This window comes from Henckelia pumila, chromosome 3 (assembly GCF_033568475.1).
Source record: "Henckelia pumila isolate YLH828 chromosome 3, ASM3356847v2, whole genome shotgun sequence".
Lineage (NCBI taxonomy): Eukaryota > Viridiplantae > Streptophyta > Magnoliopsida > Lamiales > Gesneriaceae > Henckelia > Henckelia pumila.
The window spans coordinates 148009828-148031631 of NC_133122.1; the positions used below are offsets into that span (position 1 = coordinate 148009828).

The following is a 21804-nucleotide window of genomic DNA, read 5'->3' on the forward strand; positions in this document are numbered from 1 at the left end:
ATATGATATCAGATTGGTTCAATATTTCGTATTTAAAAATGGAAAATATTTTAAAATCTATTATTATTGTAATGACGATTGCTCCATTTCTATTTTAATTTTGTATACTAAAACTTTTTAAAAACTAGTGAGTCCCGCGTAAATTCTTACGGACACCCTTTGCTCTAATTGTCACATGTGAGTGAATTTAGCACGGCCCAAATAAAATCGAGTCGCCGAGTATCTATCTAATGCAACAGTCTCGTTACCTGCCTAATCGTTCCAAATTACTCAACGCCACTTTTATGCATCAAATCTAATTAATGATTTAATTATTAAAACAATCTGTTTAAGCCTTTATCGTATTATTATTTATTCAATCAAACTCAAAAAGACAAAAGTCAAATTTAAATCTATAAATTAAAAAAAAAGCAAGCATTAGATTACAAAAATGATTACAACGTAATTTTTAAAATTACAAAATTATCTGACATGTATTAATAAAAATAGGATCATGTTGCAGGCACAAATTAGATCACACATTAGGTTATTAAATGCATTTGAAATTACAAAAATACATTTTTGAAAGAGTTTTTTTTTTTTTTTTAAAAAAATGTAAGGATGAATTTATGATATCAAATATAATTTGTAACCGAATTTGTAATTTTCATTGTATATTTAAGATTTTTCATGAAAATATTTTTTCATCGAGATAATTTTATGATATTGATAAATTGTAACCGAATATGTATAATAATATTTATGAATTTTGTAAGCAGCATCACAAATATTTGTCGCAGCATACGTACGCAAAGAACTGAAACCGCCCCGTTATCTTTGTGCACATCAACTGCCCAATTTCTTCATATTTTTCAAACTTTTAAGCCCACAGAAAATATTCCTTCTTCTATCCAAGCGATACATTCGCTCTCCATATAAGGTGTTCAAGAGAGTGATATATGATAGATAGATGACAAATTTCTCTCTCAATCGGTAAATAGACTTTCTTTAGACTCTGTTCTTTTCTTTTTCTTGGGATTTGTCGGAGTTTTTTAATCTTGAAGGGAAGAATTTAAATTTACATGCAGAACCCAACTTCTTGAAAGAGATTGAATTCGGACGTCTTATCTTTGATCAAGAAATCCATTTTCTTTATCTGGGTAGTCGAAGAAACGCTAGCTTGGAACTGAATCTAATCGTCGAATTCTGACCATGGGCGATGCATCAGTGAGTCTCGATACATGGAGGGATTTTTTCAGAAGTTCAAATTCTGATATCTTTAATGTGATCGAGCATGCAATAATGGTTGCCGCCTGCGATTACCCTTACGATTTCAAATTGAAGAGGGATCGAATCGCTGAGATGTTATTCGTGAGTCAAATGACCAAGTGTTCTGGCTGTGATAGGACTGAACCTTCTGTTATAAATTGTGGTGGTGTGGAGAACAATAATAAAATTAGGACTTGTACGGAGGAAAGCAAGGCGAACAATAATGGATGTGGTGATGAATTTGATGAAAGTCGAAGAAGGGCGGTGAAGGCGAGTTGGAATTGTGACAACAATTGGAGTTTCGGAGATGCTGAAGCATTGACCGATGAAATTGATGAAGAATTTAAGGTTTTTGATGAGGTTTTGAGGATCAAAGAAATTTTGGGTAATAAGGATGAAGAGGTTGGTTTGTTTCTGTGTTCATTATGGTTCAATCTATGTTGTATTAAATATTGCTAAAAACTTGGTATTTTCATCTAGCAGATTGAGGTCTACTTTTGTTGATGTTTTCTCGGTTGAACTGACGAATGGGATTCTCTTACTTGTTTTTTTTTTATTTGGTTTATGTAGATGTTCTTTGTATAATTGTTGCTTACTACTTTAGCTATTGCCTGTGTTTGTTTTAGTTATGGTTTTGATTGTTGCCTTGTTTTTCTTGACCAGTCGGTGGAGTTATTGTTTGATTCATTGAGGCGGCTTCAACTTATGCATATCTCCTTAGAGACACTAAAGGTTCGACCCGAATCCTTGTTTAGGATTATATTCTTCTGCGACATTTTGTTCTTAATCTTGTTTCAAATGATCTCATCTCAGGTTACTCACATTGGAAAGTCTGTTAAGGTTCTGCAAAAGCATGCTTCCAAGGATATTCAGAATCTTGTTGCGGCATTAATGGAGTATGAACTGTCTTCTATCGCCTAATTATGATACTATCGGTTTTGTTTCTCCTTGGAGTATAGTTTGTTTTGGAGTACTAAAGAGAAAGAACCTAATCATACTGATACGTGTCAAAATACATTGCATTACTATATATCTCTTACCTTGTATGTTAGATGGCGGCAGAGCCAAAAGACTGAAAGAGTAGTGGAGAGGAGTGAAACTAGAAGTTGAAATATTTTGAGAAAGTGAAACTATACTTCGTTGTATATAGAATGTATAGTAATTCTGCGAGAGGAGCCGTCCTCTGCCAACTCAACTTTGGTTCCCCCACTTTTGTTTGTTCCTTTTATGCCATACCACAAAACCCCATTTTGAGTCTATAGTTATTACTGATATTTCGAATAGTGGCTACATTGGTGAACTAACAATCTAGAATGTTTTTCCGGCGCATTTAAAGCTGTTAATGAACGTTTGTTCCTTTTCTGTTTGAAAATTCAGGGAATGGAGAATTATGATTGATGCATGGATGAAAGCTACAACAGCCATTACAAGAAGTTAGTCATAAAGATTTTCTGATTATGAACTAAAATTTGTGTTTCTTAATTGTGAATAATGGATTATTTTCTTAGGTGGAGAAGCCGAAACAGAATCAGTTAAAATGACCGCTGAAGAAGAAGAAGAAGAAGAAGAGGGAGGGCTTCCGTCTCCTCCGCTAGATGAAGGAGCTTTCTTTACTACTACTGCTTCAATGGAGCTGTCAAAGGTGTCATATCTCCTCATTTTGTTGTTAAAGTTCTGCAATTTGTGACTTTTCTGATTTCATGACATGGTTAACTTATTTGTTTTTTCTATCTTTTCATGATTGGTGAAGTTCTTTGATGGCATGGATGATGATGGAAGTGAGTTTCTCCCTTTTAACGCTTTATATGTTATGTTATATTTTGGCTATTCGGTTCTTTTAATAAGAATTGCCCTTTCGAAAACGAATAAAGATTCATGCTCTTGGTTACGGTTTCAGACCTTGGAAACAGTGGGGCCTTCAACAAGAACCAAGAAAATAGCAGAGAGCTGTCCCTTGAGAAGACGGACATTCAGAAGTTGAAGCTCAAGGATCCCGGTAATTCAAGCTTTCCTCCGACTAGCAGGAAGGTTGAAAAGAAAGAAAATCAGGAAACTACATTGAAGAAACAAATGCTTGAACCAAATAGGCCTCAAAATGGTGAATGTCGACTAGCCAAACCAAAACTACATTGTATTGAAACTCGACTAGATGGGCGAAACCCTCAGAGCAATCAATCTAGGCCCATGAAACCAAATCCAGCGCTGCAGCCGAGGGTTGAGAGTAACATCAAGATTCAGCAGAAACCAGACACAGGCACAATTCAGAAAAAACCAATGTCTCCCAAACAGGTGAGTTGTGCAAGTACAAGAGGTATCAATGTGAACCTGTTGGCTCAATTACTCTCTCATGTCTCCACTGTTCTTGTATCTGCAGAAATTGGATTTTAACAACGAGGCTTCGGTTCAGATGAAATTAGAGGTGGCAAAAAGAAAGCTACAAGAGTGTTATCAAGCAGTCGAAAATGGTTAGTTTGCCTACTTCCTATTGTTTAGCACTTGTATATATATATTAATACATCGGGTCACGCCTCGGAGCATAGGCCATACAGGAACAAGGCCGTAAACAAGACTCTATGCAGTGAATCCTGATAGCGAATGCTTTGCATTTTTCGTTGTCTGGGAAAATTATTAACCCAACTTACAATATATGTCTATTACACTTTAAGACCTTTCACAAAACAGAATAAGGTTCTATATATATAGTGAGAAACTTGTACATATGTCATATGATCTATCATTAAACTCTTTCATCTAATATTAATCATCACACATCTCAACAGCCAAGAAGCGGAGAACAATACAAGTGGTGGAGCTTCACGATCTTCCCAAAAAGAGTTTTGCGCCGAGGAATAATCAGCACATGAAGGCCGGCTTATCCAACAAGAAGAGGCGCCGGTAGCTACTGTCAATTTCAAATGAGGATTTTCATTTTAGCTCTTAGGATCTTCATTTTCGCTCTTTCATAATTATAATCCGTTAATTAGTTTCAAAAAACTTTGTATTTGAGTTTGATAAATATAAAGAGGAAAAAATTTGAGAACTAAAAACACGAACCTTGTGCAAATGTAAAAAGAAATGATGATCTCATAATCGATAAATATATATTGGAGTATGAATAAATACATAAATAACACACACATGTGTATAATTGTTTTTTGTATAGCAATAATGTTTTTTTAAATTTCAAGGACCAATGAGATCCACCACAACTAGCGAAGTCAAATTTTAAATAAATAAAATTGTATTTTTTTTTTTTGTAAATTTACACTATATTTTAAAATTTAATTTAAAATCCAGAAAATATTGTTATTTTTACTAATTTTCTAGATCTTTTTCAATACAAAAATAATAATTAAAAATAAAATTTTAGAAATCTAGGTTTCGATTTATGAGGAATGTTTACGCTTAAATTAAGTACAATAAGCGTATTAAATTAAGTACAAATGTACAATAGGCCTATTAAACCATTTAAAATTAATAATAAAATTAAAAATGAAGGATTTAAGCATTTTAAATAATAATAATAAATAAAATTGAAAATGAAGTACAATAGACCTATTAAACCATTTTAAAATAATAAATAAAAGTTTATTTAAAATAATAATAATAATAATAAATAAAATATGTAAAAGAAAGGAGCATCTCATAATCAATAAATATATATTGAAGTGTGAATAAATACATAAATAACACACATATGTGTATATATGTTTTTTGTATAGCAATAAAGTTTTTTTAAAAAAAATTTCAAGGACCAAAGAGTCCACCACTACTAGCGAAATCATATTTTAAATTAATAAAATTCTATTTTTTTAGTAAATTTACACTTTATTTTAAAATTTAATTTAAAGTCCAGAAAATATTGTTATTTTTACTAATTTCTATATCTTTTTTAATACAAAAATAATGATTAAAAATAAAATTTTAGAAATTTAGATTTCGATTTATGGTGAATGTTTACGCTTAAATTAAGTACAATAGGCCTATTAAACCATTTAAAATGAAGGATTTAATCATTTTAAAAACAATTAATAAAATTGAAAATGAAGTACAAATGTACAATAGACCTACTAAACCATTTAAAAATAATAAATAAATGTTTATTTAAATAATAATATAATAATATAATAAAGGGAGAATGAAGGTAGAAAGATTGGAACATCGCACCTATTAGAAATCAACATTACCTTACAAACTAAGCTTGTCATCTTACATGCAAATCATGTTAACTTTTTATATATATAAATACTATAAACAAAAAATTCATCTACTTTTTCCCCATAAATCTACTTTTTTCCAATCAGTTATTGTTGAATACTTTAAGTGGATGTATAATTCTTATATTTAGTTATCATGTGAATTATTGGGGATAATTTTTTTTCGAAAAATGTAGAGACATGAGATAAATTAAGATATATAAAAATATCTTTTGATTTTGATAATATAATATTAAGATACTAATAGAGAAAAAAAATAATTTAAATAGAAAAAGATAATTATTTTTAGTTTCAAATTACGGTAAATATAACATAAATCCCTAATCGAAGTCTGAACTTTGTGTTCAGTCCCTGGTTCAGAACTTATGTATTATGAATCCCTGACAAAATGAACTTATTTGTTTTAACTCCCTAATGAACACCAAAATACCTAATTGCCCTCATTTTTAATTCAAAACCCCAAATACCCTCATCTACATATCGTATCTAATTTCTCTCCATTTCTCTGTCAATAGTTCGAAAGAAAGAACGAAGATACCACCGTGATCTAGTTTCTCTCGGTTTCTCTGCCGATAGTTCGAAAAAATTTCACGACGAAGAAAGAACGAAGATACCCATGCACGTGAAGAAAAGTGCGAAGTAAGTTGAAATTAAATCGAAGAAAGGTACGAAAAAATCGAAGAAGGTACGAAGAAAAACAAAATATTTCTCAATTTCTATCGTTCGTTTCGTTCTTGGAAAATATTTGGGGGTTTTCAAATATTTGTTATTTATTTTAGCTTATTGACACATTTTCCCCCAATTTATAGGGTTTGTCGTTGATTCTGTTAGTCTATCTATTTTCAATTGAATTGATTTCGAGGTAGTAAATCGAAATTTGTAGTGTTTTGTGCAATTCGGTTTCCATTTGTTTTTAATCTTTTTTTACAAAAATTTTCGTGATTTTGAAATTATAATTGGCTATATTAGTTTATTGACAACCATTTTCCCCAAATTTTAGGTTTTGTATTTGATATTGCAATTCAATAGATGTTTAGTTGCATTGAATTGTCTTTCCAAAAATTTCTAAAATTCATAAATGGGGTGCAGTGCTTTATTAGTATGCAGCAAATCGAAATTTCTTGCATTTTGTACATTTCGATTTTTATTCTTGTATTTTTCTTTTTGTTTTGGTTCCTGTTGTGGTGTACTGCAAGAGATTTAAATTGATGTTTTTCTTTTTTTTTTCGACTCACTAAATTGAAAATTCATTGAGATTGATATTATTATTTATTTGGAATTTTAAGCATATTCTTCAAAAATTGAAAAGAAACACACACACACACACACACACACATATATAAGGCATACAATATGTAGTTGTGTTTATAGAATTTTGTTTCTGGTTTTTAATATAGGAATGGTTGTAGAAGAGAAATCAGTTAATGATCATCATGTGAAGAAGAGTGGAAAGGAATATTTCTAACGATGTTCCCCTCCTGGATTAAAATACACTAATAAATTTTTGTCTTGAATGTGTAAGAAGAAGTTCTCAAGAAGTTGACAACACATGATAAAAAAGGAAAATACGCAGAAACGATTATGGAGCATTTCTTGAAAATTTGACATCTATCACAATGGGTAGACTACAGGAGTTGAGTGAATATTTATTTAAAAGATGTAGATATATCATTTTCCCCATGAATGACAAGTTGCATTGGTTTTTGTTGGTTTAAAAACGAGATGAAGGGGTATTTATACTGTGAAACTCCATGCATGATTCATTTGAAGTTGGGACAACAAAAGTTTCTGTAAGTTACACCATATTTTATTTAAATACAAATTAAGTATGAATTTGAAATTATTATTTGTTGTAGGAAAATTTTTTGGCTGGTGTCATACGTCACTTCTCGGGATTTCAGATAGTAAGTGAGCCAGTGCTAAGAGAACCTTGTCGTCAACAAGGAGCAACCCTCGATTGTGGCGTTTATTCATGCATGCGGATGGAGTGTGTAGCTTGTGACATGAATGAGATCTAGACATATGCACAAGATGTCCAGATCGATACTTATAGAGCCCGTGTGACAACCACAATACTATCTGATGAAAATGGGTTGTTGAAAAACAAGTTTCAGTAGTTAATAACTTATCATTATGCTTATGACTAAGAAGTTCTTGTAGATGTGGTGATTGAAAATTGAAAGTCTATGTTGTTTTGTTGGTTTTAATTAAATTATGTGATGAACATAAACAAATGGTTGTGGACGTATTTGAAGTTTGGTTATATTTTGGTTGAAATTGGTGCGTTGTGAAATTAAAAGTTTTGGCTATATCAGTTTCTGTTATACGTAATACCAAATATCATTGATTTTTTACTCGATTAATTTGCAAGTATAATCGATATTTTTGATATTGTTCTTAATAAAGTAGCATATGTACCTTAATCAACCAAATAGTATTTTATAAATAGAGCATCATGTTCACATATATGGAGTACAATATTTTTTCGATCTAGCACAACTAAGAGTGAGTCATCTTAACCATGCTCGTTTTCAAATCGAGCACACCGTACAAATGCATTGAGTACAATATGTATTTGATCGAGAACAATGTAGAGTGAGTCCATATTATCCAAGATAAGGAACAAAATTGCTTTTGCGGATCAAGTTATAGTGTGATAATGTCGAGATATAAAATCATGGTGAGTAGACATCCAAAAACTTCAAGATATCATGGACACAAGAACTTTAATAGAGATAAATCCATATGAGATTCAATATTTCACTAGTAGTGCATAAGAAAGTATACCATGACATAGTTCTATCACTCATTGTGATATACACCAGTATCTAAAATGTACAAGATATTGTTGCAAGGTAAATTTCAACATATGGATTCAAATAATTGATCAACCTAATATCATATTTTTATAGTGATTATTAGAGAAATTATGGAGTACACAATGTATCATATTGAGTATATTAGTTGTTAAATCGAGCACACTAGACACATTGATTGAGTACAATATGTCGTCAATCGAGCACAATATAGAGTGAGTCCATATTATCCAATATAAGGAACACAATTGCTTTTCGGGATGAAGTTATAGTGTGATGATGTCGAGGTACAAAAAAATCAAATTGAGAACATTAGTTGTTAAAGCGAGCACACCGTACACATGCATTGAGTACAAATTGTGGTCGATCGAGCACAATGTAGAGTGCGACCACATTAATCAGTTAAGGAACACAATTGCTTTACAAATGAAGTTATAGTGTGATAATGTCGAGGTACAAAAAAGGTCAAATTGAGTACGTTAGTTTTAAATTGAGCACATCGTACACAAGCATTGAGTACGACATGTTATCGATCGAGAACAATGTATAATGAATCCATATTAACTAAGATAAGGAACACAATTGCTTTTCCCAATGAAATTATAGTGTGATAATCTCGAGGTATAAAATCATGGTCAGTAGACATCCAAAAACTTCAAGATATCATGAACACAAGAACTTTAATAGAGATGAATCTATATGAGATACAATATTTCACTAGTAGTGCAGAAGAAAGTATACCATGTATAGTTCCATTACTTTTTGTGATATACACAAGTATCTAAAATGTACAAGATATTGTTGCAAGGTAAATTTCAACATAAGGATTCAAATAATTGATCAAGCTAATATCATATTTTGTGAGTAACTATTAGAGAAATTATGGAGTACACAATGGATCATATTGAGTATATTACTTGTTTAATCGAGCACATCGGACACATGGATTGAGAATATGTCATCGATCGAGCACAATGTAGAGTGACTCCATATTATCCAAGATAAGGAACAAAATTGATTTTCTAGATGAAGTTATAGTGTGATAATTTTGAGGTATAAAATCATGGTCAGTAAACATCCAAAAACTTCAAGATATCATGGACACAAGAACTTTAATAGAGATGAATCTATATGAGATACAATATTTCACTAGTAGTGCAGAAGAAAATATATCATGATATAGTTCCATCACTTGTTGTGATATACACCAGTATCTAAAATGTACAAGATATTGTTGCAAGGTAAATTCCAACATATGGATTCAAATAATTGATCAATCTAATATCATATTTTGTGAGTGACAATTAGAAAAATTATGGAGTACCCAATGTATCATATTGAGTACATTGATTGTTAAATCGAGCACACCGAAAACATGGATTGAGTACAATATGCCATCGATCAAGCACAATGTAGAGTGAGTCCATATTATCCAAGATAAGGAACAAAATTTCTTTTCCGGATAAAGTTATAGTTTGATAATGTCCAGGTACAAACTAGATCAAATTGAGTACATTAGTTGTTAAAGCGAGCACACCGTACACATGCATTGAGTACAAATTGTGGTCGATCGAGAACAATGTAGAGTGCGACCACATTAATCAGTTAAGTAACACAATTGTTTTCCGAATAAAGTTATAGTGTGATAATGTCGAGGTACAAAAAAGATCAAATTTAGTACGTTAGTTGTTAAATCCAGCACATCGTACACAAGCATTGAGTACAATACGTTGTCGATCGAGAACAATGTATAGTGAGTCCATATTAACTAAGATAAGGAACACAATTTCTTTTCCGAATGAAATTATAGTGTGATAATCTCGAGGTATAAAATCATGGTCAGTAGACATACAAAAACTTAAAGATATCATGGACACAAGAACTTTAATAGAGATGAATCTATATGAGATACAATATTTCACTAGTGGTGCAGAAGAAAATATACCATGTATAGTTCAATCACTTGTTGTGATATACACCAGTATCTAAAATGTACAAGATATTGTTTCAAGGTAAATTCCAATATAAGGATTCAAATAATTGATCAAGCTAATATCATATTTTGTGAGTAACTATTAGAGAAATTATGGAGTACACAATGGATCATATTGAGTACATTACTTGTTTAATCGAGCACATCAGACACATGGATTGAGTGCAATATGTCTTTGATCGAGCACAATGTAGAGTGGGTCCATATATTCCAAGATAAGGAACAAAATTGCTTTTCTAGATGAAGTTATAGTGTGATAATTTCGAGGTATAAAATCATGGTCAGTAGACATTCAAAAACTTCAAGATATCATGGACACAAGAACTTTAATAGAGATGAATCTATATGAGATACAATATTTCACTAGTAGTGCAGAAGAAAATATATCATGATATAGTTCCATCACTTGTTGTGATATACACCATTATCTAAAATGTACAAGATATTGTTGCAAGGTAAATTCCAACACATGGATTCAAATAATTGATCAAGCTAATATCATATTTTGTGAGTGACAATTAGAGAAATTATGGAGTACACAATGTATCATATTAAGTACATTGATTGTTAAAATCGAGCACACCGGAAACATGGATTGAGTACAATATGTCGTCGATCGAGCACAATGTAGAGTTAGTCCATATTATCCAAGATAAGGAACAAAATTTCTTTTCCGGATAAAGTTATAGTGAGATAATATCCAGGTACAAAATAGATCAAATTGGGTACGTTAGTTGTTAAATCAAGCACACGGTATACATGGGTTTAGTACAATATGTCTTCGATCGAGCACAATATAAAGTGAGTTCATATTAACCAAGGAACGCAATTGCTTTATTTGGATGAAGTTATAATGTGATAATGTCATGGTACAAAATCGATCAGATTGAGTACAATAGATTTTTAATAGCGTACAATGTACACATGAGTTAAGTATAATATATTGTAGATCGATCATGATTTATATATACATCTGTAGTTATAAATTTACATATGGCACCCAATAAAGCAAATTGTGTTCTAATAAATGTGTTCAAAATTAATATGTACGATTACAGACACCATTGAAACCAAACCTAAAGAAATTTAACATATGAAAGCCAAATTTGTCTCACTCAACCCAACATTTTTTCTTCAAAGTATACCAAATATTTTAATATTTGTACTTATATTTGCATATATTGTACCCAATACAAATAATTATGTACTCAAATTTGGGTTTAAAATTGATATGTATGATCTGAAACTTTACTTCAACCAAATAAAAAAAAAAGTTCACACATGCAATATCAAACTTTCCACAAACATACAACACTAAACAAAATAAACATTAAGCTACTTAACATGGATCAGAAACACAACAAAAAATTGTCAACTGATACAAGTTTAGCATAAAGAATCACAACTCATTTTTTATTATTGAAAACTTATAGGAATACAATGCAACAGAACATAATTAAGCAATGACATTAAGGCAAACCAAGTCTCTGAAAACATAAATTATCCGCATTATATTTAGATGCATAAATTATCCATCCACAACTCTTTTCAGTACAAGTTGCAATGATTTTTTCGCTATCATTCATTATGTACGAAAATGATCGTCTTGTAGCAATAACATAATTTTTAACACATCTTCTAAATTCAGAAGCATTCTTGAATGTTTGACCTATTCCACAGATACAATTAATCCAAGCATCTAGTGTATTGCACAACGAGGCTTGATCGGCTTCATTAGCACTATTTGATTTCTGTACGTCTTCTTCATCAACCCTTACCAATTTGATATAAACATGTTAAGTGCAACACAAATGAGTAATTAACATACACAACTATTGGATGTAAATAATATTAGTATTGTCAAATAATTCATATCATGTGCACTTCTGCTAAATATGCGTTCAAATATATATTGGTCTTTATGAAGCAATAATCTACAAGAGAAATGTATTTATATTATAATACTAGAATATTTTCAAATTTTGCATGATTTCAAGCTTACTAGATGTAAAATAAAAAAAAATATCAAAATACAATATAGAGAGAAATCTAATATATTTTAGCTCCCGAAATTTAGGCTGCTAAAATGCTCGTTTTTACTCTATGTCCTCAATTCAATCATGGTCAGATTCATACACATATGTAGATGAATCATATTTAGGACATCATCATTGTCGTTTAAAGTCACGCACGTCTTGCGTTGTGGAGTTAAGTATTGTAGAATCATAGATTCTGAACTAATCTCAGCACATTTCTTTCCAAGCCTCACAAATATATCTATCAAACTACAATAACTGAATATTGAAATCACAAACAACTGATTCTTGCACTTACAATTACCCAAAAATGAAAGGTTGCAAGACCCATTTTCAGATTCTATTTTGAACCTAATACACACAACAAAAAAGTACAAAGTTGATTGATATGCACGTTTCAATAATGTAAAGAATTTTTAGATAATTTTAAAAAAGGTAAACAATTTTTTTATTAAATAACTAAACAATAAACTTTAAGGATAAAATTGCATTCCTATAAAGATGAACACATCTATTTGCAATCAAAAAAACTTTAGACTTCAATATTCTGTAAAAAAGAACACATCTAAATAATTTTTAGAAAAACTTTAACGCTTCAATATTGAACAATTTTTAGTAATTATTAAATGATTTAAATTATTTTCATAACAAAACTCAACCATAAAATTTGAGGAGAAAATTTTATGCATCGAGAAATTTAAATATTTTTAGATTAGCCATATAGGATTTAATAGAAATTAACTAAAATTATGATACTCTAGAAATATAAATCTTATCTTTAAGACAAAAACGATGAATTCAGACAACTTCTCGATGATCAATGCCGATAATTTTCGTCGCTCTATATAAACTAAAATTGTTTCACGATTATAATATTAGGGAATTATTAAATTGAAACAACAAATAAATCACAAACTCACCCATAAAGTTGCAATTTCAGAGAATAGTTCATAAAGCTTGGGAAAGAAACAGACCTTCAACTCTCTTCCAATAGTTTTTCGTTCGATTTTTAGAGTTCAGAAACTCTACACTTCAAGGATCTTGTCTCCTCCCCGATCACTGGCTTCAAGGTTGATGGATTTATGTGCACATCGTCTTCAATGTTTTAGGGTTCTTGAAGTGGGTGATGTTCCAACGAAAGAGGGATAAATATTGTCCGATGGAATTGTGCAGGTATTCTTATTATATTTTTATTGTTGATTATATTTTTATTGTTCCAACAAATAAAAAGGGTAAAAGTGGATTTCAATTAAGAATGAGGTCAATTGAGTAATCTCATGTCTATAAGGGAGTTAAAACATATAAAGAAGTTGTGTCAGGAAGTGAAAAAAAATTTCTTCTGACTTAGGGACTGAGAAAAAAGATGAAAGTAGTGTTGGGGATTTTAGGACAATTGCCCCTTGAAATTATCATATAAAACATATAACGAGCTGCATGTAAATTGTAATAATTCAATAATTTTTTGTTTCAAAAATTACTGTAGAGGCATGAGATAAATTAAGATGCATAAAAAAATCTTGTGATTATGATAATATTATATTAAGATATTAATAAAAAAATAAAATAAAACAGTTATTTTAATTTGAAATTATCATATTAAAATACATAATGAGCTATATAAATTGTAATAGTGTACCGAAAGAAGAAATACACATACTTTTTACTCTTATCATTATAAAAACAACTAAATGTGTAGCGATCCAACCCAGATCACCTACTACTAAGCTAGATTTAACAGCGGAATAAATATCTCAACAATACAAAACAAGTTGGCAGAACACAATCGACACTAAAAACCCAAGTAGAATACTTTGTTACACAACCAAATCAAAACTGTAACAAATCCCTAGAACTAAGGGAACTCTAGAAACCACTGTTCCAGATCTCAATGTAGTACCTAAAATCTAATCTACTAAATCGCATGCATTAAATTTAATAAATATTACGATTATTATTTTTTTAATTTTAATTGATTTAAATTTTTTATTTGATTTATGTGTTAATAAAATATTAATTGTTTAAAATATATTCATTTAAAATATTTTATTATACTAATTAATTGTTTTAAAGATTATAAAAGGTTTAAGATTTATTTATTTAAATAATTTTAGTTTTTTAAGATTTTTTTATATAAATGATTTTAAATGTTAAAGATTTGTCTATTTAAATGATTTGAATTGTCCAGTTTATTTATTTAAAATAATTTAAGTTTATCGATTAGTTATTTTAAATTATTTTAAATGTCTAGCTTATTTATTTTAAATTCTTTTAACTGTCCAAGTCATTTTAAATTTTTTTATTCCGTTTGTGTATTTATTTAAATTACTTTTAAATGTTTATCTAGTTTGTTTAAATTATTTTAATCGCTCTGTTTATTAATTTAAAATCTTATTTATCGCTGCGACATCAAAATATTTAAAGTGTTGATTTTAATTCCTAAGTTAGTGCTTAAATTCCTTCAGATGTTATTTGTTTAATTATTAAGTTAATTATTCTTGAGATTCTTGAGTTCGTTGACTTTCGGTTCCGGCATATGACGATAGTGGATTTCGGCGATAAATTCCTAGATTTTATTTCAAGAATTTTAAGCTGGGATAAATGAGGAAAATAGATGAAAGTTTGATTTTTAGAATTTTTCGGGTGTCAAAAATCACTTTTATTGCATTCTTGAGCTTATTCTTTAACTTTTTCAAAAGTTAGAATTTTCCTAAACCCGGCCTAGTAAAACCCAATTTAATACTTTAATTTGAGATTTTTAAACTTAGCTATTTTATAGGTGCAAGTTAGTTAGGCAAAAGTTGTAGCATTTTGAGTAGTACTTTTAAATCACACAACACACCCATCTATGCATACTTACACCTATACATACACACACCTATACACCTAACACTTAATTTATATCATTGATCAACATGGTTCAGCAGAACCAGTTTAATGGGAGTGCAACTGCTGATCCTCATCTTCACCTGAAAACTTTCTTAGAAATCACTGATACAGTAAAGATGAATGGAGTTCCTGAGGATATTATACGTTTACGTTTGTTTTCTTTTTCTCTCAGGGATCAGGCAAGGAGTTGGCTACAGTCACTGCCATTGGGTAGTATTTGTAACACTCTCAACCGATGAGGACATTACTCAACTAATATGACCTTAATATAAACGCGGAAAAGAGCATTTTTGAAAGATGTATGCATACATCCAACCTTACTTAAAACATTTCAAATAGATTACAAACCAAGTCATGATAATTTCAAACATAAAACTTGTTTTCGTCACTCAAACATAATAATATTTAGTTTCCTTAAACTCAACACAAACACACTCATGCATCTCTCGCCGGCTCGACTCTTGGCTCCTCCTCATGTTCGAAATCAAACTCATCGACGTATGCATAGTTGTCATCCTCATTACCTGCACCATTCAAGCATAGTGAGTCTAAAGACTCAGCAAGAATATGCAATACAAATCATGAGTTTTAAAATTTCTTTTGAATATAATATGACGTAATATAAACATGAACATAAACATAAACTCATTCTTAATTGATGAATTATGTGAAATTTGTGGCAACTGTTTGATAGGCCTGATCTCATCATTCATATTGATCAACAAGTAATTGAAAAGGCCCCTCCAGAGCTTATCCCGAAGTGCCAGTCCCGTGTCTTTCCATAGCTTAACTCATAATTGGAAAGGCCCCTCCGAAGCTTATCCCGAAGTGCCAGTCCCGTAGATTTGGAAAGGTCCCTCTGACGCCCATCCCGAAGTACCAATCCCGTATTTGCCACCACAAAGACACATAAGACATCAAATCCCTTTATGCTTCATCATACATCAATAATCACATTATTCCATCATCTTTTCATTGTGTTATCAAAACATGTCATTCATTGTGAAGTATCATTGAAACATCATAATTTCCGTCATAACTATAACTTCATGAACATAAAACTTTACTAAATAACTTTATACATGTCATAGATGATTAAAATTCATACTTTTTATACTGAACCTATGTTTCATGAATGAAACTTAAACAAGTACATGCATCACATAACGTAATCAATCCACGTAAGTCTTTATTTTTGTTCTTGACGTAAGACTTGAAACTTTTTGCGTAGGAACTCTTAAACATACTTAAAACACCTTAATACATCATAAACACGCATTTAGAAATTAAAACACGCAAACAAAGTGTAAGAGGGCAGAAACATCCTCGCTCGAGCGGCACTAACTCTCGCTCGAGCAAGATCCATTCTGAAATGGCATTTTGCAGGTGATGAAATTATATTTTTCAGTCGGAATTTGGAAAAGTGGTAAAAATCCAAGTTGTAGCCCTTGATCTTGGCTTATTAATGCCGAACGCCTAACTTCAATTGAAGTTTTCAATAAAGAGTTATGCTCATTCTCCCGAGATGTGTCACTGCCGGAAATTCAAAACATTTGACACACTTCGGGGTGTTTTTGACCAATCTTCCAAAATGATTTTGACAAAACTCAAAACATTAAAGATGTAGATAAATAAGGTATATTTCAAATAAAATTGGCCTCATATCATTTGGATTTGTAAACTAGTCTTAATCATAAAAATGATAACAAGTGCCGCTAATCCGGTGCTACCGAACACATGTCTCATTTCAAAGTTTTTACTTAAAAGTTAACTCCAATACTTCTAAATCATAAAAATCATATTTTTCACACTACAATACTTGAAATAACTTTCATAAAAACTACAAGAACTCTTCAAAACTTAAAAGAAATATGAAACTCTTGAATCAAACTCAAGAACTTGACAAGAACAACCTACGCTTCACGATCTCGTAAAATCATAACTTCATGCTCTTGAAATTCATGAAAATCATGCATACATATCTCAACATACATCAATTCATATCAAAATACATAATAGCTTGAATGAGTTTCAAAATCTTTTAAATTTTTACTTGCCTTGAAATGAAGACGGAGTTTATTCGGATTCTTGGCAACGAGCTAACCACACCAAGAACGGGATTTAGAACTTTGTCTTGTGACTATCTTGAAGAACCGTGAAGGTTCAATAAAGAAACAAGAAGGAAAAATTGATAGAATGGAGATAAGGGGGAAGGAATCGTGTAGAAGATAGGGAAGAAGTGAGAGTCAAGGGAACTAGGGGACATAGGAAGCAATGGGGTGGGGAACCGGGTAGATAGATAGGATAATGATCATTCAATACGTAATGTGTGTTCATCTCTAAAATACAGTTAGTCACCCATCCCGACTCTTCTGATAAAAATACTATCCCCCGACTCATACATAATAAGCATATCAATATTATACTTAAATCTCTCATAAAAATGTACTCTATCACCTCGTTCATTGGTTAGCGTCGTCCCATGAGTCCAAAATCAAACTCAGCCTAAAACCGTAAACTTACTCAAAATTGTTAAAATAAAATATATGTAGACATGAAATCATATTCATAATTCATAGCTTAAAAATAATTTAAACTCACAACATCATAAATATCATCTTAAAATCATTGTGAGCGAGTTACTGGATTTTTGGACCTTACAACTCTACCATCCTTAATAGAATTTCGTCCTCGAAATTCGACTTACCAAACAGTTTTGGATAACGACTACGCATGTATTGCTCGGTTTCCTATGTTGCCTCTTCCACTAGTTGATTGCGCCACAAGACCTTAACCATTTTTATCTCTTTGTTTCTCAACTTCCGGACTTGCCTATGAAAAATTTGAACAGGTGTCTCTTCATAGGACAAGTAGGGCGTCCATTGAACTGGCTCATGGTGAATGACGTGGGAAGGGTTTGCAATGTACTTCCTTAGCATCGAGATATGGAAAACGTTGTGCACTCCTTCCAAGTTTGGAGGCAAAGCTACTCGGTATGCTCTTGCTCCAACCTTGTTTAGGATTTCGAAAGGTCCTATATATCTTGGGTTCAGCTTCCCTTTCTTCCCAAATCTCAAGACTCCTTTCCAAGGTGACACCTTCAAAAACACGTGATCACCTACCTGGAATTCCAAATCCCTACGCCTTTGATCGGCATAGCTTTTCTGATGACTCTGTGCTGTCAACATCCTATCCTTGATTTTTGCTATCATGTTGACTGTTTGCTGCACTATTTCTGGTCCTAAAATAGTTCTTTCTCCCACTTCATCCCAATGCAATGGAGTTCTACATTTTCTCCCATACAAAGCCTCATAAGGAGTCATCCCAATAGTGGTTTGATATCTATTATTCTAGGTGAACTCCACTAACGACAACTTCGATTCCCAATTTCCTCCAAAGTCAATCATGCAAGCCCTAAGTAAATCCACCAGTATCTGAATCACTCGCTCAGATTGTCCATCTGTCTGTGGATGAAAAGCTGTACTGAAGGCCAACTTTGTTCCCAATCCATGATGTAGACTCTTCCAAAAGTTCAAAGTGAACCTTGGATCCCTGTCAGAGACTATCCTTGCTGGAACTCCATGCAATCTGACTACCTCTCGAATATAAAAATCTGCATATTGATTCATCGAGAAGTTGTTTCTGACTGGTAGAAAATGAACTGACTTTATCAATCTGTCAACTATCACCCATATTGAATTCATTCTCCGTGGTGTAATTGGCAATCCAACCACGAAGTCCATAGTGACATCTTTCCATTTCCATGTAGGAATGAGTAATGGTTTCAGTAGTCCTGATGGTCTTTGATGTTCAACTTTCACCTGTTGACAAGTCAAACATTCGTTAACAAACTTAACGTTGTCTTTCTTCATACCTGGCCACCAACATAGTTTCTGTAAATCCTTGAACATCTTTGTACTTCCTGGGTGAATAGAATATGGCACAATGTGAGCCTCAGTCATCACCTCTTCCCTCAGTGAATCTACTGCTGGTACCCACATTCGCCCTTTGTGATGTATGATCTCATCCTTCACTGTATACAATGCACCACCTTTGGCTTCATCTTTATGTTTCCAAGTTAGCACTTGCTGGTCTAAAAACTAACATATTCGAATCTTGTCGAGCAAACTTGGAACCATTGTTAAAGTTGATATGGCACAAAACTCCTTCGGTTCAATAACTTCCAATCTGAGTCTTTCAAAATCTGCAATCAATTCTTGTTGAGTTGTCATTCTGTTCAAAGTCGTAGACTTACGACTCAAAGCATCAGCTACTAAATTAGCTTTACTCGGGTCATAGCTAATGTCACAGTCATAATCTTTCACCAATTTTAGCCATCTTCTCTGTCTCATGTTCAACTCCTTCTGAGTGAAGAAGTATTTCAAACTCTTATGATCGGTGAAAATCTAACACTCCTCACCATAAAGATAATGTCTCCACAGTTTCAATTCAAAGACAACAGCTGCCAATTCAAGTTCGTGGGTAGGGTAATTCTTTTCATGAATCTTTAGCTGTCGTGAAGCATATGCTATTACCTTTCCATCTTGCATCAAAATAACCCCTAATCCACACTTGGAAGCATCTGTATAAATTACGAATCAACCTGAGCCTTCTGGTATGGCTAGCACTGGTGCTGTCATCAACTTTTCCTTCAACTCCAAAAAGCTTTTCTCACATGAATCAGACCATTCAAACTTCGCACTTTTGCGATTTAATGACGTTAGTGGCAGCGCTATCTTGGAGAAATCCTAAATGAATCTCCTATAGTAGCCCGCCAATCCCAAAAAACTCCATATCTCTGTAGCATTCTTTGGAGTAACCCAATTTGTAATTGCCTCTATTTTTGACGGATCAACCTCTATTCCCTTCGCTGAAACTAAGTGTCCCAAAAATGCAATCTGTTCAAGCCAAAATTCACACTTATTGAACTTAGCAAACAACTGTTTCTCTTTCAAAATCTGCAAAACCGTAGTTAAATGCTGGAGATGCTCATCTAAACTATGAGAGTAAATCAGAATGTCATCTATGAATACTATGACAAACTGATCCAAAAAAGGCTGGAACTCTCTGTTCATAAGATCCATGAATATTGCCGGTGCATTGGTAACTCCAAACCGCATTACTAAAAACTCGTAATGACCATAACGAGTTCTAAAAGCCGTTTTCTGAACATCTCCCTCTTTAACCTTCAACTGGTGGTAGCCCAATCTCAAATCGATCTTAGAGAACACCATTGCCCCTTGCAACTGATCAAACAAATCATCAATTCTCGGTAATGGATATTTGTTCTTCACCGTTACATGGTTCAATTCCCTGCAATCAATGCATAACCTCATTGACCCATCTTTCTTCTTGACAAATAACACCGGTGCACCCCAAAGCGATACACTTGGTCTGATGATGCCTTTATCGAGTAGCTCTTGTAATTGCTCCTTCAATTCTTTCATTTCAGTTGGTGGTAACCTGTACGGTGCTTTGGAAACTGGTTGGGTTCTGGGAATCAACTCAATTCCAAATTCTACCTCCCTAGCTGGAGGTAATCCTGCAATATCCTCAGGAAATACTTCCGGAAAATCTCTCATTACCTCAACCTCTTCGAGTTTCGGTCGGGGCAATTCTTGATCACAATTAACATTTGCTATAAAACATGTACACCCTTTGTTTAACAATTGCCAGGTTTTATTTGATGAAATAATAAGGGACGAGTTCTTTCTCAGTGAGGCATAAAACAAAAACGGCTCGTCATTCTTAATTTCAAGGAAACAGTCCTCCGTTTACAGTCTATGGTAGCCTCGTGTCGAGACAACCAATCCATCCCAATTATCACATCAAATTCAACCATATTTAGGACAATAAGATCAGCATGTAACTCATGACCCTGCATCTGTATACTGCATTCTCTGATAATCAAGTTACTACTCAATTCTTCTCCGGAAGGCAAGGATACACTAAACCCCGAAACTGACTTATCTGGTTTCACTTCAAATTTATTCGCAAAATCAACAGATATGAAGGAATGTGTAGCTCCAGTATCAATTAAAATATAAGCAGGAATACTAGAAACATTAACCATACCTATGACTATGGCGGAGTTCGGGTCCACTTGGTTGTGTGTTATTGCAAAGACTCAGCCTTTGACTGGTTCTTTTGATTGAGGACACTTCCTTGAAAAATGTCCCGGATTCTTGCAAAGGTAACACACGCCTTTTCCTTGAAAACACTGGCCGAAATGAGGCTTCCCACATTTTGGACACAATACTGGCATATTAGTTGGCTTTGGAGCAGTGATGGCCAACTGCTTCTGTCCTTGTGGTCTAGGTTGTTGTTGATTGTATGGTCGGTAATGGGGTAGGGCCTAGTACTGCTTTTTCCTGCTAGGTCCTTGATGGTCTCTACCTTGGTAGTTGGCCCTCTTTGCTTGAGACTCTTTGATTATATCATTTCCATCTTTTTCAGATAACATAGCTTGGTCTACAGCATCCTTGTAAGTGGAAGCTTCACTTACCCTTACATCTCGACGAATGGAAGCATTCAATCCCTCAGTGAAGTGTTTTAATTCTTAAACTGGGTCTCCTGAAATCATTGGCACAAAGTACCTCCCTCTTCCA

The 21804-nt window shown here is 32.6% G+C and overlaps 1 protein-coding gene across 1 annotated transcript; it reads left to right on the forward strand.

Moving 5' to 3' along the window:
• The first annotated feature begins 837 nt into the window (after positions 1-837).
• On the forward strand, positions 838-4300 carry LOC140892449 (probable mediator of RNA polymerase II transcription subunit 26b). The gene is made up of 10 exons (XM_073301326.1): positions 838-972; positions 1068-1650; positions 1912-1980; positions 2062-2144; positions 2626-2681; positions 2757-2890; positions 2999-3026; positions 3146-3537; positions 3623-3713; positions 4029-4300. The coding sequence occupies exons 2-10, from the start codon at positions 1192-1194 to the stop codon at positions 4145-4147; spliced, it is 1431 nt and encodes a 476-aa protein (XP_073157427.1). The 5' UTR covers positions 838-972; positions 1068-1191; the 3' UTR covers positions 4148-4300.
• The last annotated feature ends 17504 nt before the right edge of the window (positions 4301-21804 follow it).